The sequence below is a fragment of the Ceratotherium simum genome, chromosome 24 (assembly GCF_057802395.1).
Source record: "Ceratotherium simum simum isolate JZ-2026a chromosome 24, ASM5780239v1, whole genome shotgun sequence".
Taxonomy (NCBI): domain Eukaryota; kingdom Metazoa; phylum Chordata; class Mammalia; order Perissodactyla; family Rhinocerotidae; genus Ceratotherium; species Ceratotherium simum.
In genome coordinates this window covers 48,214,384-48,240,273 of record NC_141923.1, presented here as the reverse complement: position 1 = coordinate 48,240,273, position 25,890 = coordinate 48,214,384, and the positions used below count along the sequence as shown (strand labels likewise).

The window sequence follows — 25,890 nt, the reverse complement described above, 5'->3', positions numbered from 1 at the left end:
TTCTAATTTTATTTATTCGAGCCTTCTCTCTTTTTTTCTTAGTGAGTCTGGCTAAGGGTTTGTCAATTTTGTTTATCTTCTCAAAGAACCAGCTCTTTGTTTTATTGATCCTTTCTACTGTTTTTTTTTTGTTTCAATTTCATTTATTTCTGCTCTAATTATTATTATTTCCCTCCCTTGTACATTATTTTTGTCTTGTTCTTCTTAATATTATTTCTTTTTCATTGACTTTTGCCAGCTTTACTACTATATGCCTTGGAGAGGGCCTTCTCATGTTGATCTAGTTAGGAGATCTATTGATTTCATTCACTTGTATTTCCAGCTCCTTCCCCAGGTTTGGGATGTTCTCCACTATCAATTCTTTGAACAAGCTATCTGCTTCTTTTTCCCTTTATTCTCCCTCTGGAATATCTATAATCCTTATGTTGCATTTCCTCATTTTTTTTTAGTCTTAGTTCTCCCTCCTTCTCCATCTGCAGCATTTCTGCATTTTTATCCTCAACATTGCTAATTCTTTCCTCCATATTGTCAGCTCTGTTTTTAAAAATTCCAGATTCTTCTTTATCTCCTCCACTGTGTTTTTCATCTCCAACATTTCTGATCGGTTTTTCTTTATGGTTTCAATGTCTTTTGTGAAGAAGTTCCTGATTTCACTGAATTGTCTATCTGTATTTTCTTGTAGTTCATTGAGCTTTTTTATGATAGCTATTTTGGATTCTCTGTCATTGAGGTTATCAATTTCTGTGTCTTCAGGATTGATTTCTCAGTGCTTGTCATTTTCCTTCTGGTCTGGAGATTTAATATACTTTTGCACACTGCTTGAGAGCGTGGGCTTATTTTTCCGCATTCTGAAAACATCTGGTGGCAGCTTCCACCTGCCGCCACTGGGTGGGGGTCAAGAGCTGTGTATTCTGAGCTGGCCATCATCCGGGGGCACTCTGGCCGACTGGTTGTGCTGGTGCTCCAGGCAAGGGGAGGAGTTCTTTCCTTCGCCTACCCAATCCCAGAGGCTTCTCACTCTTTCCTCGCTATCTGCTCTCCTGGGGTGCAAGCTTGCTGAAGACACCCCTACAACAATTCAGTCCCCTCTGTATGGGAATTTCCCATGGGCTGTGAGAGAACCTGGAGAGCAATGGTTTTCCCACGGAGGGCTGCCTCTCCCTCCTCTCTCTCAGAGAGCCTTGTGGTCCTGTCCCTGGGTCGCTGTCATTGGAGAAGGAGAGGAGTTCTCTTTATCTCCTTCCACTTCCTCCAGGGGTGCCAGCAACTCCACCTTCAGAGGAAAGGCTGTGTGGGTCTCTGAGACGTCTTTTGTGTCATGTGAATGTCCTCTATTGGTATATGAATGTCTTTTTTGTTGTATCTTGGGTGGAGAGCCTAAGGGGGAAAGCTCACTCTGCCATGATGCTGACGTCACTCCCTCCAAGATACGTTTTTTACACAAGAAAGCAAGGTCCAGAAGTGTTTATAGTATGCCATGTTTTATGTAAAAAAAAATCTGTGTTTGCCTAAAGAAACTCTAGAATATAAAATAAATGAATAATACTGCTTTGAGACACAAGGACAAGGGACAATGGGGGAAGATGGAGACAGGAACGGAGAGTCAGACTTGTCTCTCTATACATTTTTATATTTTGATTTGTGAACTATGTGAATGTATTTCCCATTCAAAAAATAAATTTTTTGACATTCTTGTTTGCTGTTCTCTTTCCATTTTTTCTGTACGTATGAGTTTACGCCTTTTTTCTTTTAAAAATTCTTTTGCTATCATTTTCAGTGAGGTTTCAGGAGGGAATAAGATAAGCTTACGTGTTAAATCTGCCATGTTTAACTGAAAGTCTCTTTATACTCTTCTAAAATTATAGCTTTACAATTACTAATTCATAGTATTAGATATATAAGTTTAATAAAGGTTTCCCTTGTAATAAAACACCACAAAAAGTTAACCCAATTGTATTTAAAATAGATTAATCCTCTTCAACAAACGGTGTTGGGAAAACTGGATAGCCACATGCAAAACAATGAAAGTAGACCCTTACCTTACACAAAAATTAACTCCAAATGGATTAAAGACTTGAACGTAAGACCTGAAACTATGAAACTTCTAGAAGAAAACATAGGCAGTATGCTCTTCGACATCTGTCTTAGCAACATATTTTCAAGCACCATGTCTCACCGGGCAAGAGAAACGAAAGAAAAAATAAACAAATGGGACTACATCAAACTAAAAAGCTTCTGCACAGCAAAGGAAACCATCAACAAAACAAAAAGACAATCTAACAATTGGGAGAAGATATTTGCAAACCATACATCTGATAAGGGCTTACTCTCCAAAATATATAAAGAACTCATGCATCTCAACAACAAAAAAACTAACAACCCAATTAAAAAATGGGCAAAAGACCTGAACAGACATTTCTCCAAAGAAGATATACAGATGGCCAACAGACACACGAAAAGATGTTCAAAATCATTAACTATCAGGGAAATGCAAATCAAAACTACAATGAGATATCACCTCACGCCCGTCAGAATGGCTATAATTAACAAGACAGGAAACAACATGTGTTGGAGAGGATGTGGAGGGAACTCTCATACACTGCTGGTGGGAGTGCAAACTGGTGCAGCCACTAGGGAAAACAGTATGCAGATTTCTCAAAAAATCAAGGATAGAACTACCATATGATCCAGCTATTCCACTGCTGGGTATTTATCCAAAGAACTTGAAAACACCAATGCATAAAGATACATGCACCCCTGTGTTCATCGCAGCGTTATTCACAATAGCCAAGACTTGGAAGTAACCTAAGTGCCCATCAAGGGACGAATGGATAAAGAAGATGTGGTATATATACATGATGGAATACTACTCAGCCATAAGAAACGATGAAATCCAGCTATTTGTGACAACATGGATGGACATTGAGGGTATTATGCAAAGTGAAATAAGTCAGAGGGAGAAGGTCAAATACGGTATGATTTCCTTCATTAAGTAGTAGATAATAGCAACAATAAACAAACACACAGAGACAGAGATTGGATTGGTGGTTACCAGAGGGTAAGGGGGGAGGGAGGAGGGTGAGAGGGATAATTCAGCACATGTGTGTGGTGATGGGTTGTAATTAGTATTTGGGTGGTGAACATGATGTAATCTATGCAGAAATAGAAGTATAATGATGTACACCTGAAATTTATACAATGTTATAAACCAATGTTACTGCAATAAACAAAAAAATTAAAAAAAAACAATAATAAAAAAATAAATAAATTTTTTTCTCTTAAAAAAAAAAAAAAAAAGAATGGCACTAACAAGGATGAAGTTAATTTTACTTTCTTTAAAGTCCTGGACGACTAACCTAGGAATGGAAGAAAGCAGGGAAAGGGTAAGAAAGCCTCTGGATTTCCCCATTTATTATTAAACAGAATCTCTTTTTGTCTGAATATTTTCCTTCAATTACTAATTTATGTGGGGAGTTTCCCATCAAATTAACCTGTCTCTGAAGGAATGATGGCAATCTTCTCTCTAGTGGACCCTTGTTTTTTTTGAGTACCCTTGGATTCATTCATCCTACTTCCAATAATAGCTCTTGATTTTTATCTGTGGCTCTACCTCTCCCTATGGCTATGATTAAAGCCAACTTCAATCTGATTCTAGGATGAGAAGATGACAAGTTTGACAGATCAGACCCTGCTTGGCCACATGTGTAGATTTAGACAGTTGGACTGACATCATCAGTCACTGAAGTGCATAGACTAGATAGGACTTTTGGAAAAAAAAGACCTATTCTTTCTCATTGAACATGAACACAAGACGATATAAAACACCTGGAACCACAGGAGATGTCTAAGAATAGCTCAAAAATGAAGGAGGGCAGAGCAGATAAAAACTGGTTTCTGGATTTTGATGACTTGTTTGGCAAATCTTAGACTTTTCAGTTTTATGAGCTACTAACTCCTCCTTTTGGCTTAAGCCTGTTTGGGTTAGGTTTTCCCTCTCTTGCACCCAAAGAAATCAAGCTAGTATCTTCCCATTTAGCAAAAGCTCCAAGAGAACATGCTATTAAACCTACTTCTTAGGTTCCTAGATATCCAAGCAAAAGATTAGCATCTTGACACAGAATAAAATACTACTGAAAGTAATGTGCAACTCATCAGAAAATAAGATCAGAATCAGAGGGAAGAGATTTCTGTAATACAAGCTATGGAGACTGACAAGGATCAGGGTGGCCTGGCAGTACCTGAGAAAGTTTTCTTTTTTTTTTTTTTGCTAAGAAAGATTCACCCTGAGCTAACATCTGTTGCCAATCTTCCTCGTTTTTAGCTTGAGGAAGATTAATCCTGAGCTAACATCTATGCCAATCTTCCTCTACTTTATATGTGGATTGCCACCACTGCCTGGGTGACGAGTGGTGTAGGTCCACACCCAGGATCTGAATCTGTAAACCCAGACAGCCAAAGTGGAATGGGCCTAACTTAACCACTATGCCTTGGGCCGACCCCTAAAGTTTTTTTTTTTAAGTTGAACTGTACTTTTACTTTAATTCGTCAGGTGGTATTAAGAGGTGTTACAACAAAAAGTGAAACAACACTCAACATTGTATTATTATAGAGATGTTGCTGAAGACACAGTTCCTGAGATCACAAAGTATTTGCTTTATAAGAACTCAAGAAATACATTTACTTGAAGCCTCAGATCCAGACAAACTGTGTTCTCACCAACAACTGATTTGTTCTCATCACATCATAAATCTGATCAGATTTTTCTTTATATTGGCTACTAGTTCAGAGACAAATCTGTGGTGGAACGCTTAACACTAACATTTCCTTTTAACACAGTCCTTAACATTTTTGAAACACACAAATACAGTCAGCCCTCCTCCCAATAATATCCTAAAGAGTTTTTAGAATAAAGCTGAATAGAAATAAATTAGTGACGTAAATAACCTGCCTGGTGTGTTGGTAAAGCATCCACTGCTCTCTGTGTAACACGCAGAGTTCAGTTTCCTCTAGCAGTAATTAACTGGACAGGTTAAGCTGCTAACAATTTAAACAATTCTTAGCTTTTTCAGAATTAGCAACTCTGCGGTATTCTCAGTTTCTGCAGTTCAGAGAGTAAGACACAAACTTAAAACTACTTTTTTCTTGCTTTCAACTTTAGTTTAATGTAAATTAACAATATATTAAGTTAAAATGACTTTCTTATCCCTCCTCTTCTGCATGTTGTAGGGGGAAAAATCGAACAAGTACCATCATCATCTAGACATAATCACTCTCAAAATTTGGTCCAGAAACTTCATCTAAAACTTAAGAGATATTAGAATAGTTGGCACTGGAGAAACGTGTGGTGGGAATGATTAAACTCTATTATACCCTGGACAAAAGTGTGGATTCTAGACTAGATGGAGAATGTATTCATCAAAGAACTCACATGGCTGTATTTTTGATAATTCTTCCTTGGTCCATTTTCTGCCCAATACCATGCACAACAAATACAATATGGGTAGTCTGTGATGGCTTGTCTTCTAATGTGGCTTCTTCTACATAACCTCTATGAAGTCTGGTCCCACTACTTGATGCTGTAGAAAAATTATGATTCTAAGTTTACTATTTATTACAGAAATAGCATTTTCACAATACATTAAAAGAAATAAAGAAGTAAAAGGAGGATTTTGAAAAAATTTCACTGGGTTGTAGGGGATAAGATTTGTAAGATGAGGTATATTGATTGGCTCTGATATAAACTGCTGAAATGGACATGACACCAAAGCCAGAAACCATAAGGAGAAAGAAAAGACAGGAGGAAACACAAACTGAACACATAAAAATTAAAACCATTTCTATTAAAAACAATGCCATGAAGCAAAGATAAAAGACAAATGACAAACTGGGAAAAATTTTGCAAAATATGATGCACAATAAGTTAATTACCAAAGTATAGAAAGAGAGTTTACTAACCAAAAAGTGAAAAGACAACCATTCAAATAGCAAAATGGGCTAAATATAAGATAATTCACAAAACTAATAAAATGGACTAATGAACCTATAAAAAGATATCTTAGCACATCTGTTAGCAAAGAAATTAAAACAAAAAATGGGATAGTAAAACAATTATATCAGACTTAAAAAGTTTTGAAAGAATTTATTTTTTGATAATGCTCTCACATCTTCTGCAGGTACCATTCCCTCTTTTCTTTCTTTTAGTCAAACTTCTTTAAAGAGTTGTCTATTCTCACTGCTTCCATTTCTTCACCTTCTACGTAAGCTTCAAACCATGCCAACCTGGCTTCTACCCCATCAATCCATCTAAGTCACCAATGACCTCCATTTCACTAAATCCAATGGAGAATTTTCAGTCTTCATCTTCCTTGACAGTATGTTTCAATTGCTATGTTTTATTTTCACATGACTGCCTCAGTTTTGACTGCATTTGTGCTTTTTAGAAGTATAAAAGATATTTATTAACCTTGTCTGATCATTCTAAATGTATAATTATTCATTGATGAATACATTTCAACACTTTTATCTTAATAAAATTTCATTTATCAGGGCAGTAACTGTCACTGAATTTAATACATATTTAAAATACACTAAAAATAGAATTTGAATAGTCTATTTTGAATATAAGAGAAAAGTCAGATTCCCAAAAACGTGACGAACTATAGTAATATTATAACAATTACCTTTAGAAAATCCCAGTTTCTGGGTAACTGTTCTTGCTATTTTAGATGTTGTTGCATCACTATAAAGATATACTTCATCCACACTGTGCCAGTCCACGTGGTTTCGACTCAACTTGAAACTATGAATGGCTGTTGCAGAAAAGAAAAACTAATTTGAAGGTTCTCCAATACAAACTTCATTTGTGTGAAAAATTATAATACACAGATTTTGGAATCAATATTTGAACTTAGTCCAATAAAAACATATTTCACAGAAATACATATTGATGTGAATGAAGTAATGGATACGGACTTTATTTTATAAATGATTAACCGTGTTACAGGGAATGGCAACTTTCAGAACAATACGGAAATACTGGCTTACCTACCATAATTTTAAACTCTAACATGTAGTTAATATGTTTCAATTATTAAAGAACTACTTTCCCAGGTGATATGACCATTCCTTAGGTCTAAGGGACATACACCTTCAAAGTCCTCAATAGCTACTGAAAGCTATTGAAAGCCCTCAATAACTTTTACACAGAAACTTAAGTTCCATTCCTTCTGTTGATTTTATTTTTGGATCTGTGAAAATTTCACTCCAGGCAAGACAAAACAAGACTCAGAGGAAAAAAAATTACCTTAAACTGGGAAGAGAATAATCTAATTTATTAGAATGTAAGGTATTCTTGGAATGGATATTAAAGCCAATTATCACTGGGTATTGCTCACCATAACAGAAATCCAAAGTTGAAAGATGTTTTAATAAGAAATCAAAGAAATTTTTTTCTACTATAATGTTCAAATCAGTATGATTACTGCAATTCTGTAACTGAGGTATGCTTAGTGAAAATGAGCTCTAAAAAAAAAAAAAACCAAAAAAACCCCCCAAAAAACAAACCTATATGCTCCAGAAATACGTAAGCTCTGTAAGGCAGGGACTAGGTCTTGGTCATTTTGTATCACCAGAACCAAACACAGTATACCTAGCACAGTGCCTGACACGTATCATGAATTCAGAAATGTCTGCGGAAGCAACGGAATAAGAAAATTGTCATAGCACGTCCACCAAATTTGAAATCTGATAATTCTTCTATTTGAAGGACTTAAACTTTTCCTCTGGTATAAAGGTAAGAAAAATTCATATACTCATCTTCAGAAAACCAGGCACCTTCAAATCACTATGCCTAATTTATTTTCTTAAAATCATCCTTAAGCAAAATATTATCTCCCATTTATATGGAAAGACATGGGGGTACAAAGAGATTAACAGCTGGTCACTGGTAGAGTCTAACTCTTCTGATCTGAGGATGGGTTGAAAATAACCTCAAGCTAAATATGAAAGGACACAGCCCTGGTCAAGATGCAAGACCACAGGATATTTTTATGAAAACCTATTCTCTACTGGAATATATAAAACAGTAAATCTTTTTCAGGAAAGTGTATTTCTTAGTTATGTCACAAACATAATTTCAAACATTTATGAAAAATCAATTTATATTTTACTTACCTGCCAGGACACATTACTAACATTGAACGCAAGACCAAATACAATTAATGTAACAAACATTAATGATATCTTCAGTTCCAAAGAATACAATGCACAAACTCAGCTTTTTAAATAAAAGAACTTTTCATAAATTAAAAAAAACCTTTTCCAAGTGTTTAACAATTTACTTTTCTAATTCTATGTCTGATCCAAGTCACTATTTTAAGCCTTTTAATCTAATGTTTCTAAACCACATTTTTGTTAAAACAGTTTTGAGCACCATATGCTTAAAACACTGAAACTACAAGATCAAGATATTAAGAGAATAGTGTTAAGTCAATAAAATTTCATTCCTCCTTAAATCATCACATATTGTCTCTTAAGGTAAAACATCTTAATACTGGCAACATCCCATTACTGGACTATACACATTGTTTACAAATGTTTATACCTCTTATAATTAAGTAACACTAAGCAAAATAGCACAATGGATACATTTCTAAAAAACTAATAACTTCTATGCTTTAAATACAACTGAATGCTATAAACACAACTGAATGCTATAAGCCAGGAACATAACTACATGGAGAAATAAAACTACAATTACTGTACCTTGGGAACGCTTTCGTTTAAGACCTGCCGCATCTGTACTCTCCTTATATCCTCTCCATTTGAACAGGGAAGGGAGGGAGAAGGGAGGGAGGTGGTAGACAACTAAGAAAGCAAAAACACTGAGCTTCAAAGTAAATTTTAAATGAGGTCTGCTATTTTGCCTTTTTGTTGTATTAACTTTGAAAAATGAGTTGTATTTGACAAACATTATTCTACATGCTTTATTTATATAATTTCTCATCAAAAATCAGTGAAGCAAAACATTAGTTTAATAATGTTTATCAAATATATGCTCTACTTTTACTGAAAGGAAAAAGGCAAATGATATCTAAATTTATCAATTAAAGACAACTATGCGAGCACCATTTTTAATATCTTTACAAAGATAGAATAAAAACAGAACATGGCATTTTTGTATGTGAAGAGACTTACAAATCTCATCTTTACAATACTAAGGTTATTTACTTTCACCAAATTTGTGACTATGACATAGCCAACAGCTGACGTGCAAACTGAGAATGTAATAAATAACATTTTAAACATCTAATGCAGCTTTCCTGAAAAGATACCACAGTATACATCCCACTGGATGCCTTCTATTACTGAAGTGGAAATGGAGCCTTCCCACAGAAGCAAAAATTCTTTCTGCAACTTTGTTCAAGTTGTTAAAGATTTTTAAAAATGAAACTTTTCCCAAAAAAACCATATTGGAAGCTCTACTTTTAACTGATTTATTAGTGATAAAACAATGAAAGATTTATTAAGGATAGAATAATGAAAAAAAGTCATTAGTAAAAATGTATGCTGTGACATCCTGTAAGCATGAAACAGACAACATAGTGTACAGCCAGACACAGACCTGATATTTGGCAAATCAGTAGATAACCTTAAAGTCAACATTTTCCCTGTCAAATATTGCTAAGTTATACATTAATACATTTATGTTTTAAATAAGCAATTATTTAAAAATCCACTTGAAATTGAACCTTACAAATCAGTTTCTTAACAGTTCAGTTAATGAACCACAGAACCTTTATGATTTAGTTCAAATTTATGTTCTATACATTTGATTTTCATCCTCACTCCCTTCTACATTAATGTGACATTCAAAGGTTAAATACTGCTCCAATACAAAAATTTTAATTCCTGTTGTATAGTACTAGAACTATTTTAAAAATATATTGTATATACAGATGAAGTATATTTAAAGATTTGTGCAATAAAACTAATTGAGAAATGCTTACAAGGCACTTAACTATATGTACTAATTTGATGGCTATAAAAAACTATAGACTAGGATTAAAAGCTGGGTTGTAACATCAGGATTATAAAACATTTCATTGTCACAAAGCGGTGGAAAATGACAACTGAAGCAATTTTCTTCGCTGAAAATGTTTCTTCTTTCGTGTGCCTTCAGGTCAGTTATTGAGGAGCAGATGTACCATTTGCAGGAAACATTTTCAAACAAAAAATTCATTAGGAAAAAGCTAACATATCCAAGTAGATCAAACTGGCATACATGTGAGACTTGACTACTCAAAGAAACAAAACCTAGATTTTATAAATCTACTAGTAAAAGTAACATGAACCAATTCCCTTTCACTAAAAGAGAACTAATGGGAAACATATAGACTATCTGAACACACTTTAAAATTACGCAAACACTTTCAGAAAGCTAGTCAAGATTCAAAAATGAAAGGCTTTTCTTTCTAAAGGAATAGTATTAAAGAATTAAAAAAAGACAAACACCTCAATATACTAAAAACAGGGAAGTATATTTATTTAAAACATTTTCACAAAATTAAATAGATATGATTCTTTACCTTCTCAAATTTAATTCTTATTTTCACTTGAAAGCCATTTGCTTTATTTGTTACAACAACCTGTAGCATAGAGAGCTTAATTTTTTTCAACCCAGGGCACAGAATTAGGGGTATCACCATAAGTACAGTAGAGGCAAAAACGGTTTACCGTCAACCCAAACGGGGATCACTGTGAAAGGAGATTCAAGTGCCAGAAGGCATTCCTTAATTTTTTCCTTTTCTAAAATAAAGATTTAGTTAGGAATTCTTAAGTGGTGTTAGCAAGTATACAAAAACTCAAAATACAACTGAAAATGCTAACTTATTAAATGCTAACATTTAATTTTATTTATTTATTTATTTTTTCCCCCAAAGCCCCAGTAGATAGTTGTATGTCATAGTTGCACATCCTTCTAGTTGCTGTATGTGGGACGCGGCCTCAGCATGGCCGGAGAAGCGGTGCGTCGGTGCGCGCCCGGGATCCGAACCCGGGCTGCCAGCAGCCTAGCGCACGCACTTAACTGCTAAGCCACTGGGCCGGCCCCGAAATGCTAACATTTAATAAAAATTCTTTTATATAGTAAAGTCTTACAAAGCACTGAAAAAGATTTAAAGCACTAAAAGTATTTCCAATAAATTTCCTTACTATAATTCATCTCAAAGAAGTTTTCTTTATTATATAATTCTGAAAGCAACAGAGTATGTCCCTACCCCAAAAAAGGGGTAGCTGATGACATACCAATCTCTAGAACAGAACAACTCCTAACTTTTCCCTGCGTAATAGCTGGCAACCTGGAGCAACACAGCTTCAGAGGAAGCAGGCTTGCGTATCTCACACCTGCCAACTGTGAGAAAACTGGCCATCTTCTTGTATCTCAGAAAATTTAGTTAGACACATTTATAAAAATTAAGTAGTAACTAAAAGGTAGAAGGTGGGAATCCTCTTAGTCACCACAGAGAGGGAAAAGGAAAGCCGGTTAGAAGGGGTCAGCACTCCTCCTCTCTCGTCTCCTCTGCTCCACACCTTTTTGACTTCTGAAATTCTGTAATCACAGTGTAGGACAGCCTTATCCAGCAACAGTGATAGGAACACACATTTACACGCCAAATTGTTAAATGTTATAAATCCTCACAGATCCACCAATACTTATGCTGTCATAGCACCCCAAATTAAACAGTAAAAAGTCCATTTTTGTACTTTCAACCTGTGACCTGATATTGATAGCATGACTCTTACAGGCAGTATATAGTTGGGTCTTGGAATCTCTGCCTTTTAATTAGAGTCTTAGTTCACTTACTTTTACTGCAGTTACTAACATGGGTGAATCTAGGTCTACCATTTCCCATTTATTTTCTCTTTGTTCCATCTGTATTTTGTTTCTTGTTTCTCTTCTCCTGGTTTCTTTTGGGTTAATTAAATATTTTTTATTATTTTATTTTAATTCCTCCATGGCCTTTTTAAATAATTTTATTTATTTATTTATTTCCCCCCCAAAGCCCCAGTAGATAGTTGTATGTCATAGCTGCACATCCTTCTAGTTGCTGTATGTGGGACGCGGCCTCAGCATGGCCAGAGAAGCGGTGCGTCGGTGCACACCCGGGATCCGAACCCAGGCCGCCAGTGGCGGAGTGTGCGCACTTAACCACTAAGCCACGGGGCTGGCCCATCCATGGCCTTTTTAAAAAAATCTTTTTATCATTGAATAAGTTTAGACTTACAGAAAAGTTACAAAAATAGGACAGAGAGTTACCATATATCCTTCACCCAGCTTCCCCTAATGTTAGCATAACTATAATACAATTATCAAAACTAAGAAATGAACACTGGTACAATACTATCAACTAAAATGTAGACTTTATTCAGATTTCTCTAGTTTTTCTACTAATGTCCTTTTCTGTTCTAGGATCCAATCCAGGGTACCATGTTGCATTTTACTGTCATGTTTCCCTAGTCTCCTCTAAACTGTGACAAGTTCCTCAATCTTTCCGCGTCTTTAATGACCTTGACACTTAAAAAAAATTTCAGCTTTATTGAGGTATAATTGATAAATATGACAAATAAAATTATAAGATATTTAAAGTGCACACTGTGCTGATTTGATATACTTACACATTGTGAAAGGATTCCCCCTGTCTAGTTAATTACCACCTTGACATTTTTGAAGAGTACTGGTCAGTTATTTTGTAGAATGTCCCTCAATTTGAGTTTATGTGATGTTTTCTCACGATTGAACTGAGGTTATGCATTTTTTGGCCAGAGTGAGGTACAGGACTAACCCATTTAGTTCACCTGTTTTTTACTGATTGCTGCTTCGATATTAAACTATAAAATGATGAAACGCTAATCTAGTACTAAGTTTAAGTATTTACAGTATTACTTATTTGAAGGCCTCATTTTATTTGTACGATTCATCCCAGTGAAACTCTAGGCTCTTGTTAGCCTGCTAGATAAATGTTTCCTAGCCTAGGAGGTGGCGTGGGAAGAGAATCAATTTTCATTTTAATTCTCAGAGAAAATGAAATTTAGATGAAAAGTATCTACATCACAAACAGTGGTTATGTTTTGGGGGGTTATCTTTATTTGTATGCTAAACAAGTTATGCTAAATTTCATCAATCTATTTAATTTAATGCTTACTTTGAGATTAGTAGGAAAATTAATGAGGAGAAAATATTAAATATATACAATTTATTTGTGGCAACAGCTACCCTAACCAAAGCACAGATAAGGTCTGAAAGAAAAGGAATTAGTGTTTGATTTTAATGTCCTTCAAGGCAAGAACAGTAAGAACACTGTTTAGTTTTCTTTCGTTTCTGAAATTCTCGTAGAGCAGTTAATAAGAGTTCCTGAATATAATATTTTAAAATATTTTTAGTTTTTAAATGGGATTTTTCCAGAAAGCCCCATTTGAGTAACTCCACTGCACTGTGATCACCATCTCTCTATACTCCAAACCTCTTCTCAGAATGTGTGCTAGGCATTGTGTTATCTGAACTTCCTTTCTGTGACTGTTCTCTTCTGTAGGCTCTGCTTCCCCAATAGGTTTACAACTCCTCGAGGGTCGAAACCCCGTCTATCTCCTCACACAAGTGCCTAGCACAGTACTATCTGTACATGGAAGCATTCAAAATCTGATAATATGAAGACTCAAGGCTTTATTATATGTACATGAGAAAATCTAGGTGGAAAAGGTATTTTTTCTCCCTCAAATTAATGAAATATGGAATTTCAGAAACTTGGAGGTAAGAAGCAAAATAAAAGATTACAATATTTTTTTATCTTTGTAGTTGTGGTAAATTTGAGTTATTTTTCTAACAATGAAGGCTTTCTTGAAGGCAAATGTTCTTTCCTTAAGATCAGTGATAATTTTCAAATGTACTACAAAATTTCCCATAATCCTCAGTCACATGTCACATCTTAGCACACAAATGTATCTTTCACATAATACTGAATAACAAATAAAAAGGCTGGAAATTTATGACAATAGTCTATATACTGAATTGAACTTAGACTCTTCGTTAATATGCCATAGTATATTTTAAAAAATCAATTTTTCTTCTAATGAACCTCAAAGAATCATCATTTTGAAAGATTATGATGCAAAAGTGTTTTAAAAGATTAACAATTTTCTGTTGTTTCTATTTAGAATTTTACCACTCAATGTATATCCTTAAAGCTAGCAAACAAATGTTACTATATTATCCCAGACTGCTACTCCAGAATCAGCACACACTCAAAACCATACCAGAAATCTACTCATACAAATAAACCATGTTCTTTTTATCAGACTTATTTAAATGACTGACTCATAAAATTAGGGCACTTTGAAGAAAACTGAAATATCCTGCTACGTTTAACATTTCATTAGAGTGTAGTAGTAAGAAGGACACACGAAATTCTAACTTTCATTGTAAGAGAAACAAGATTCCAAGTAGATGGGTCCAGAGATGAGACCACACTGATGACTGATCTCCATAGGATGAATTAGCAAGTGGAAAAAAAACTGTTTTGCAGACAGTATGAGAAAGGGAAACAATCCACTTATTTTTATTTTTCATACTCATCTTTTTTCATCTCCAAGCTCTTCATGCATTAACAGTAAAGAACTCGGGTGGCTAAACTGGGTTGTTAAGGTGAACTTGCACTTCTGAGGCAAGACTTAAGGAAAATTAATAGAAAGGAAAAAATTCAGAATTCAGCCTTCTCCAACAGCAATGAAATTACGAAGGCTCAGTCCTTCAAATACTATGAAGTAGGTTTTTGTGATTATTTTGTTAGTGGTGATGAGAGGTTACAAAATACTTCAGTCACTAATAAAAGATTACACATACATAAAATTTGCTATTGGTGCTATAACCAGACCAAGTACTGTCTCTATGGCAATCTGCAGGAATGCAGACACAATTCTGCTCTGCAGATCCTGAACTGCTCTTTCTATAGTGATAAGTAAGAATCTTGAGCTTGAATTTTACAGTGAAATAAGGACATATTTGACTCTACAAATTAGAAAAATGAGATATTTAAAACTTCTAGAGTACAGTATCTGGCACACAATGGACAACTATTACTACATAAATTTGTTAGATTTAACTGCCAATTTATTCAGAAGCCACACTTTCCACAGTTATGTAGACTTTTATGAACTAGATACAAAAGATATTTTAATTTGGTATAAGCTAAACTATACAGTTTCCTTGCTTGTGACAAGTTATGGGTGTGTGTGTGTGTGTGTGTGTGTGTGTGTGTGTATGTTCGGAGAGAGATAAAAGAGAGTAAAGAGTAGGAGAGAGAAGAAACTTGGATGTCACTAACAATAAGGAAAAAAAAATAAGCCAAAGCTTACTGTTTTGACATTATGTTATATAAACACAGTTACTTTCAACCACATAATTCATTTTTTCCAAGCTACATTCTGTGAATTACCTGATCAATATTGAGTGTTTCTGCTCTAGAGATGTTTTACAAGGGGAAGGAAAAAAAATCACTTAATTTGTAGTTTGATTCACTAGATTCAGCAGGGCTTGCCAAGAAACCTCCCAAACAAAAGCAAACGTGGATGAAGAAGTGTTTTTAGAAAAAAAACTATAGAGAAATCTACAAATTCTAATCTACCTGTACTTATATACTCACCAGAATAGCTGATCCCACTGCCTGCAGTAAATGGAACAATAGAAGTATTTTTAACTTTACACAATTCGAATTTTACTCAAGATCAGACATAACAAAACATGGCAATCTTGGCTATTACATAAATATTTTAAACTTTTACAAAATATCCAAATGCTAAATAAGGAAATATAAGGAACAGATTATTTCAAATTAAAAAACTGATACGGTTATCAATATGGAGACAGTTAAGAGGTACTTACACAAAGGAAATTAAAGTTTTTTTAAACTTCAGGAAAAGAACCAACATTAAAATATTAACAGAACTGCTCTTTTGATATAATGACAAGGGATTTTTTTATAAGTTCAATTTTATTTGATAACTAAAAAACTATTAAAAGGACTAATTAAGAGAGCACATTAGAACAATTTGTACATTTATAGTAAATCATGTTAGTATCATGCCAGTGAACATACATATTAAATAAAATAAAGATTAAGATAGTTCAGAAATTCATAGTAGTTTTAAATTCTAAAATAATAATCAAATGTTTAAAATAATCAGAAACTTTATAAATTCTAACCCTCCTGAATTACTATGTCAAATTTAGGAACTATTCTAAACTTTATAAATAATTTACTTGGTTTACAGAACATATTAAATGTATTAAGTGGTCTTACCATCTTTTCCATCTATGGATTTTGACACTTCAGTATCAAAATTTTCCTGCATCTGCTGACCTCTAAAACAGCTGAGATGTTCTTGCTCAATTAAATTACTTTCTTCTTCTTCTAGAGGCTGCCAAGTACCATCAATAAACCACTGTCCACGCATTACTGGTATTTTATCAGCCTCTGAAAAGAAAAATCACAGAATTACACATTTTAGGATCCAACCTCCCAGAAAGTGACATAGTAACTACAGTTTTATACTTTGCTACTGCTGTGCCAAAAACAGACTTTCATGACCCAAGAGAATCATTTAAAGTTTTAAATTTCAGATTTCAAGCCACAGTACATAATTTTTTACAGCATATAATTTTACTTGTATTAAACATAAAAGTAAGAATTACTTTGGCATTACAGAGGCAGATGAGCACAGGTATGTGTGAATGTATTTGAGAATGTCCTAAATCTCTTTTTTGCTTATTAACCTTAACTATCTGGTTTGCCCATTTTTAGTGGTACCCTATAACTCCCACTTATTACTTACGCAATAGAGAATGATCTTATTCTATTTTTCCCTTTCTCTCTCCACTTACTTATTTTTAGTTTTGTTCTTTCTACTTTGTCAGAACATGTCACAATTATACCCATGTCCTCACCACTGTTTTGGTCGTGGATCTACAATTAAATTCTAAGTATTTCCTAAATTCTTTCATGTTCAAAGCTGTTTATCTATAGCCCTGACACTTGAAGGACAGGTTAGCTAGCTTGAATTTTGTTTCCTTGAGTTTTTAAAAATGCCGCTCTATTGTAGCCTTCCTTTGTATATTGTTCTTGAGAAGTCTGACGTGAGCCTGTTTTTTTTATTAGTAATGTGATTTTTTCCCCCAGGAGTCCGACAAAAATATTTGTCTTTAAAATCTAATAGTTTCACTAGTCTTTAAAATCAAATAGTTTATGACTTAGAGTTCTTGATCAATTTGTCCAAGGTGGGCCCTTTCAATATGTAGATTTTGGTTTTTCTCTTATTTCTGAAAAGTTTCCTTGGATTACAAGTTAATAATTAGTTCTGTTCCATTGATTTTTCCTCTTCAGGGTCTCCAATTCTAAGTATGTTAGGTCTTCCTTTGCCTGTATTCCACGTCAACCACTTTCTCTCTGAAGCTTTTTACTTCGTTCTGCATCTTGTTTTGGTTGTTTTCCTTCTTTACGTCAATGCCCCTTGTCAGTATGTCCACAAGTTTATTTGAGGATATTTTATTCAGCTGGAGTGTTAAAATACAGTTTCCCTTTGTTTTGTGTTTGCTTTTGGGGGGAGAATTTTTATTAGTGGAAATGTATTGATTCACATTTTCTGTATTCCTCCTAAAGCAGCTTTGTATGGTATCTTATTTAATTCTATTCCTGAGCATTTTACGGATAGAGTTCTTAGTTCAAGAGTGTCTACTTCTTCAGATTACTAAGAGCAGCTCCTTAAATGGATGATGGTATAGTGGAGGTGACGGGTGGTGGTGGTGCTGAGTGGTGGTGGCACTGAATGGTGGTGATGGGGGGTGGTGGAGATGTGGGGTGATGGTGATGGGTGGCGGTGGTGATGGGTGGTGGTAGGATGGTGGTGGGTGGGGACTGGATTGGTGTGCCTTGTTTCTCTTTCATTTCTCCAGGACCTTTAATTTTTTCCTTACTTCCTTCTTCCCTCTCGCTGCCATGTCTCCAAGGGGCACCTTCCTTTCTCTTATCTCCTCTCCCAGGAGCAGTGTTTCTCTGATGCTGCCACTTCTCATCCCTGTCACTGTCACACACCTTCTCTATGGCTAGTGCTATGAAATCCTAAGTCCTAGGCCTGCGTTCGTATTTTGCCACTTGTGTGGTGACGTTTTCTTTCTGAGGGTGATTTTGTGCTTCATTTTAACCTCTGATCTCCTCTTTATTCACTGTCTCCTAAGCCTCTTCTTGCCCCACTCTGCAGACTCAGAGGTTTGTAGCAGCAACAGGAGCTGTTGTAATTTGCTCTTTCTTTACATACGAATAATTTAAAATTTGTAGTGTTGTCTTCCTTGTAGTAACGCTGCAGGTGTTAGTGACGTGTGGTGTGTGTATGTGTGCGTGTGGTCCTTTTTGGTGTTAAGGCTTTTCGGGAGGATGTGTGGGGATTTAGATTTGGACAGTTGCCATTATCCTCCAGACCCAAAAGCTCATCTCATTTAATCTTAACAGGAAGCTTAAAAGACAGCTATAATTATCCCAGTTTTACAAACGAGTAAGCTCAGTCCTAGTGAAACTAAGTAACTCGCCCAAAGGCATGTAGCTAATATGAGAACCAAGATTCTAGCCAAAGTTTGACTTCAAAGTTCATTCAAACTCTTTCTACTACACAGTGCAACCTATGTTCTCAAATAGGAAAAGTCCCTTTTTAGCTCTCTCCCCAAGAAATACAAGCAATTTAGTTGTGTTGGTAATTTTAAAATAAATAATTTGGGAAATTTTATATTGCCAGTCTATTATGAGACTTACAAACTAGGGCCAACCATGTTTCCCCATAAAAATCATGGAAATAAAAAGCAGAGTTAAAAAGAGTAAAACAAGTTTATAGCACACATCTGTACTCCCACATCTTTTCCTCTCTTGAGCCTAATAAATCTAAACATGTATTCTTTGGATAGATGTTTTGGGAGCTTTACCTAAGCTTTATTTATTTTTATTTTTTACTATTTTTTTTTTACTGACATGTAGTTGACATATAATATTATGTTACTTTGCTCTACCTCAGCTTTAAATTCCACGAGTAATGCTGTCAAGTACTACATCTTTCTGGTTCAGGCCTCTGTCTTGAACTCTAGATCCAAATATTGAACTGCCAACTAACCATCTCCTAGTGGAGAGATCAACAGTTACCAGAATCACTAACAGCCATGGAACACACCAGATTTCTGGAAAAATCCAAAAAACAGAACACAAACCTGTCACTCTGCCTGTATTCCCTATCAGAGTGAATGGTGTGCTGACAGGATTCAGCTGGTCACCCAAGACAGAAATCGGGGAGTCATCCACGATAGCTCCTCGTCACATGCTTCTTGCAGCTCTAACTAGACACGCTAAGTACTGTTTATTGTATCTCATAAATCACCCTCAAATTCATCCCTCACTCATCAGGCCTACAGTCCATGTCTTAATTCACACTCTTATCATTCCTACCTGTTTTATTTCAGAAACTTCCTATCTAAACTTAGTATCCCTAGCTTTAACTCTATGACACTCTCACCACCACTACCAAATGCCTGCTCACAAGCATATGTATAAGTAGATGCACAAACACACACACAATTCCCTTAACTTTCTCTCTCCTCTTTAGAAACTCAATCTATCTTTCATAGAGTTGCCAGAAAACCTTTCTAAAATACCACCAATCATGTTATTCTAATACTTAAATTCTTGCACGGCTCTTCACTGCCCTCCACATAAACTTTGAGCTTCTCAGGATGGCTTATAAACTCTTTGTGATCTTTCCTTAGACTACCTCTTCAAATACCTGATGTTATTTTAGGTATTTACTCATCTAACTAATGTCTGAATGTCTACCACGAACCAGGCAGTAGCGTAGGGTCTGGGGACCCATAAGATAATTAATGCTGACGGTCCCCGTGCTTTCCACGCCAACAACGACAGTTCCCTGAATGTGTTGTGCTGAGTCTTACTTCTGTATCCTGCGTGTGCTGTTCCTTCTATTTAGGATGCTTGTCCCTGTTCCCTTTATTTAGCTTTTATACTTAATTCCTTCAGGAAGCCTATTGTCACCTTCCCTTCTCTGTGATGCCCTTGAATTAGCTCTGCGCACAACTATCAGTGTTTATCTTACTGTATTCTAACTGCTTAGTCTTCCTCACTTCTATGGGATCCCTGGACATAGGCACTATGGCCACGTGTCTCTAGAATCTAAAAGATAAGAGTATCTGTCATAAAGTATGATTTCAACAACGGTACGCTGAATGTTGCTGAACAAGCACTCACGCAGCATTGCCCCACTGGTTGGCAAGTTTGGTAGACTGAGCACTTTCATTAGTGCTCCTAACTGGGCCTTCCTCAGTTTGAGTGGTACTTGCCAATCTGTTTAGTTGGTTTATGCTGCAGGGTCTGTCAGCCATAAACATTCTGTTTTCTCAAAATTATCTGATTCAGAGGAAAGAGCCTGATTACTTTCCAAGAACAAAAGAATAAGGGATATTTTGGGGTGAACATTTTGTTGAAGGATGACATACAGAAAAGTGCACAAATCATAAGCACACAGCTCAATGGCTTTTTACATGTTAACTCCGCCCAGGTGAAGAAAGACAACAGTCAGCACGTCAGAAGCCCCTTCTCGCACCTCCCTGCCAGGTGCTTCTCCTCACCCTCACCAGGGGCAAACATAATCCTAACCTTTAGCACCACAGACTAGTTTTGATTTTTAATAACTTACATAATGGAATCATGTAATGTGTACTTTTTATTTGCCTTCTTTGGCTCAGTATTATGTTTCTAAGAATCAGTTACAAAGATGGGATTATTTTTATGCTTAAAGTACTTGACAGATTAACATCAGATAGCTGTGACCCATGTTCTTGGCATGGCTACTCCTACCATTAAAACAATTCTGAATAATATAGAGACATCAGCCAACAAACCCTAATTATATGCTGTGAGTTATTAAACCATCAAGCCAGTAATGGATCTCCACCGAGACTAAGCTCTCATGCTGGGAAACCACCCTAAATGCGCTTTTAGTCATATAAATGAAGAACTCTCTTTTTTGGACTGGAGAGGATTGTCCCTGCCTCACCAAAATGGACATCCTTTTCATCCTGGCTCAGGCTCAGAACACCCCATGCCAGGCTGCCCTCGTGCCTGGACACCCCCCGAACCCTGCTTGAGCTCTGACTTCCCACAGCAGGCCATCACCCCTCCTCACCCCACTTGGCCTCCAGCATCCCACACTAGGCTGCTCCTCAGCTGGATGCCTCTTCACTCAGCTTGGGCTCTGACATCACAATGCCAGGCTGTCTATATTTCGTGGGAGGAGGAAAAGAGAGAAGGGCTAGTGTAGCGCTTCTGCTCCTCCAAGGGACATCTGGCAATGTCTGAAGACAATTTTGATTGTCATAACTGGGGGGGTAGTAATGGTGCTACTGGCATGGGCCAGGGATGCTGCTAAACATCCTACAATGCTCAGAACAGCTCCCCCACTCCACTCCTCCTGCCCAGCAACAATGAATTAATTATCTGGCTCAAAATGTCAACAGTGCTAAGGTTGAGAAACTCTGGGCTAGCACTACCTTTTAAAACCTAAAACACTGGTATCTTTTTACAGAGCAATTCTAGAAATATACTCTATAGAAACTCTTGCAAAAATGTCTAAAAATATAGTACAAAGATGTTTACCTCAGCATTGTTACGACAGAAAACAAAAGAATAAAAACAAACAAAATGACCTAAATTTCTACCAATAGGGGACTGGACATACAAATGTTGTTTGGCACATACTAGGTGTTAAAAATATTCATTAAATAAATTAAAACATGAATGGATAACACATTGATAGTGAAGTAATGTTCAGAAGAAGTAGGGGTCTGTATTTACTGACAAGGAATAATGTCTAGAATAAAAATGAAAAGACTAAATCACAGCACTACATGTATACATATATGTGCATGTGCATACATATGTATAAACAGTATAGTCCTGTTTTTGTAAAATATATACATTGGGTATATGTCCTGAAAATAAGTGGAGAAAAAGCTGTTATTAACAGATACCTCTAGATGAGGACATAGGGAATTTTCTGTTTCTACATTATAAATGGTTTGGTATGTTTACACTACACATTTTAGTTTTACATTCAGTGTGATGGTTAATCTTATGTATCAACTTGACTGGGCCACAGTGTATCCAGACATTTGCTCAAACATTCTGGGTGTTTCCGTGAGGGTGTTTTTGGATGACACTAACATTTAAATCAGTAGACTGAGTAAAGCAGATTGCTCTCCATCCTCCACTGTATGGGTGGGCCTCATCCAGTCAGTTGAAGGTCTGAACAGAACAAAAGGCTGACCCTCCCTCAAATAAGAGGGAACTCTGCCTGATGGCCTTCAAACTGAAACAGACAGCTCTTCCTGTCTTATGGCCTCTGAACAGAGACACTGGCTCTGTTAGTTTTAACAGCAGCCTACTGGCCTTCAAACTTGAACTGGGACATCACCTCTGCAGATTTTGGACTTGCCAGCCTCCATAACTGCATGAGCCAATTTCTTATAATCTCTTTTATTCTCTGGAGAACCCTAATACATTCAGGAAAAATAAAGATTACACATTTTGGAAACTGCTAGATGCCTATCCTATATCTATTCTCTCCCTATTCCTTATAACAGAATACCAACTTATTCAGGGAAGCAATATGCTCAGTTAAAAGACTATCTTTAGTCTCCTTGTACAGCTAGGTTTGGTCATGTGATTGAATTTGGGTGAGAGGATCCAGCAGGATCACCAGTGGTAAACCCCTTTGACCTTTCCCCCTTGTCTCTGCTACCTCTCTGTCTCGAGCTCCTGAAGCTCTCTTACAAAGGACGGAAAGCTGAATTAACAGAAGGAGCCTCTGTCTCTGGTTTCAGTGGAGCTACCACATAGCCCTGAACTCTAGACAGCTACACTTCTTTTACGTGGAGAGACATACGCCCCTTTGTGTTTAAGCCACAGTTATTTTGGCTTTTTATCATATGTAGCAGAATCTCAGGCTAACTGACATGGACTTACATACATATATATTTAAAATGTCACTTCACTTTGTAGTTAATAGAATGGTGAGATCTGGCCCCACTGTTACACAACAGACTGCAGACAGGGACCAGAGACAAACTTTTCACAGGGCTATGGGATGTGCAGAGAGGCAGTCTGGACCCTTTTCCTCCAGCTTAGCTATGCCCCTACTGCTTTCCCCACTTGGGGACCAAGGCATGCCTATAATTCACTGCTCTAGAAACTTACAGAACAAATCTGATCACCCAGGACTTAAAGAGATAGTAAGTCACAGAGTAAGGGACAACAGGAATGGTGGGATACTGGTATTCAGGGGAAGAAGAAATAAGCAAGGATTAGATATAAGAAAAGTAGAAGACACAAGAAAAGGTGAAGGAGATATGAGAGATGAGGATGGAAAAGAAAAAGGTGGAAGGTTAAGAAAAATACTTTGTCATTCATTCTTAAGGTTTGTTGTAAACTTCCTGTCTGGGAACCCTGAATATACCCGTCATAGAATGAATGCCATAAATGGTGGCTAGGGTCCCAGATCAGCCCCACAAAGGCCTATTTACATCATTCTGTGCCTAATGTACTGTGGAACTATTCCTACCAACTACCCTGTAAACAGGAGGAGGAAGGGTTCTCTCTCTAGTCCAAGGTGCTCCCTTTTTGGGCTCCTGCAGGGTGTGCACTGTATTTCTCAGCAGTGCCGCTCTCCTGTGGGCAGCTTCCTGCACACAACCTCTGAGGCAGTTTCACAGTGGAAAGTCACCTGCTGGGCACCTCCCCTTGGACTACTTCTCCCACATCCCTCAGGAGCTGAGGTGCATTCCCAGGGCAGGCAGCTGCCTGTGGAAGGCTCCCCCAGCACTCCAGGGGGCAGCAGCTTAATGACCACTGCCACACTCTCCAATAAGGTCAGACTCTGAGCCCTGTGAGGAAACGACCTTTTCCTTGGGTGCTCTATCTCGTCCGAGGGGTGGTGGCTGCTACCTGCACCTGCTATTTCTGTCTTCTTCATAGAGGTCTTCTTGCCCTGCGACTTCATTTCTCTGTTAATAATTCTTTATCTTATGCTTTCTCTGTTGAAATCACTGTGTGGTTTCTGTCTCCTGATTGGACTCTACCTGATATAACAAGATCTGCACAGAAGAGGAAACACAAATAGTCAGTAAACCTATGCCATGAAATACGCTCAGATTCACTGGTAATCAGAGAGATGGAATTTGAAACAGTTCTATTCCTAGATACATACGCGAGAGAAATGCTGGCACATTTGCACAAGGAGATATATTTAAAAACTTTTATTACAGCACTCTTTATAATAGCAAAACATCGCAAACAACCTAAGTGTCCAAAGAGGAGAACAAACTGTGGTATATGCATACAACGAAGTACTACTACACACAGTGAAGAGAGAGTGTGGAGTTGCAGGTGTCCATGTAGATAAATGTCGAAACCTACCCTGAGCCAGAAAGCAAATCGCAGGAGGATACAAACAGAACGGCACTATTTATATCAAGTTAAAAAAGCCAAAAAAAAAAAAAAAAAAAAAAAGCCAATGGGAACAATAACCTAATAATCTAAAAAATGCATGGGAATAAACAGCAAGTTTAGGAGGGTGGTTACTTTTGGATTGAAGAAAGGGGAATGACAGGAGTCAAAGAAGAGATTTTGATTATATCTGTAACATTTAATTTCTTAAGCTAAGTGAGGGAGAGTACTGATTATGTTACCTAGACTTTTGTATATACTTGAGATATTTCATAATAAAATCAATCAAAAATAATAAACTGACAGTTCTCAGAAGGTGGGTGATAAAATAAAATCACAGTTAGTATAAAAATAATAATGTTTAATTGGTAAACGGAAGGAAAGGCAATAAATCAGGAACTAGTCATCAAAATGTTACCTTTCATTTGAATACCTGAACACTTGCTCATTCACTAGATAAGAACTATAATCTAGAGGAATAATGTAGGACACAAGTAACTAATCATTATTCTAATCTTCATTTAGCTTGGTTACAATGTTATAATTGCAAATTTGGGTTAGTAGTTAGCAATCATACAAAATTCTACCTTATAAAATACACAGACGTCAAATTATACCTGGGATCACATCTGAAAGTAACAATTACACTAAGAACACTAAATTACATTTAGGTGAGAGCTCCTGTCAATAAAATTTACCACTCACCAAGTTTAAACCAATTTCATAGAGGTAAGAAACTCTGGACAATACAATTATACCCTAAGTACTGTTTGCTTCTTTTGATTCAAAAAACAAGGCCAGAAGGGTTTTAAAACCTGCATGTACTTCTTAGTCCTTCATTAGTGTAACTGTAAAGTTGAATAAGTGGTTTACTGTCCTTGTATTAGTTTGCCAGGGCTGCCGTACCAACAAAATACCACATTCTGGGTGGTTTAAATAAGAGAAACTTATTTTCTCACAGCTTTGGAGGCTAGAAGTCCAAGATCAAGGTGGCTGCAGGGCTGGTTTCTCCTGAGCCTCTCTCCGTGGCTTGCAGACGGCTGGCTGCCTCCTTGAGCTGTGTCCTCACAGGGCCTTTTCTCTGTGCAAGCATCCCTGCAGTCTCTGTGTGTCCAAATTTCCTCCTCTTCATAACACCAGTCAGACTGGATTAGGGCCCACCCATAATACTTCATTTTAACTTACCCATCTCTTTAAAGGCCCTATCTCCAAATCCCAGCACATTCTGAGGTAGTGATGGTTAGGGCTTTAACACCTGAGTTTGTACGGGGACACAATTCAGCCCATAACA

At 36.5% G+C, this 25,890-nt stretch overlaps 1 protein-coding gene across 9 annotated transcripts in view; it reads right to left on the bottom strand.

The window, feature by feature from the left end:
* The window catches only part of DDHD1 (DDHD domain containing 1), a 107,070-nt gene that overhangs the window by 65,536 nt on the left and 15,644 nt on the right, over nt 1-25,890 (bottom strand). For 4 of the 9 annotated variants that reach the window (XR_015556194.1, XR_015556195.1, XM_087448515.1 and 1 more), the window contains exons 2-6: nt 16,353-16,526; nt 15,696-15,716; nt 8,764-8,865; nt 6,681-6,809; nt 5,429-5,576 (exon numbers count right to left, since the gene is read on the bottom strand). Coding sequence is in view for 7 of the 9 variants with exons in the window: in XM_087448515.1 (XP_087304641.1) it covers nt 5,429-5,576; nt 6,681-6,809; nt 8,764-8,865; nt 15,696-15,716; nt 16,353-16,526 (574 nt within the window). In the remaining 2 variants the exon portion in view is untranslated. The remainder of the gene's footprint in view (nt 1-5,428; nt 5,577-6,680; nt 6,810-8,763; nt 8,866-15,695; nt 15,717-16,352; nt 16,527-25,890) is intronic. The other 5 variants (XM_014784258.2, XM_087448514.1, XM_087448517.1 and 2 more) reach the window with 3 other exon arrangements.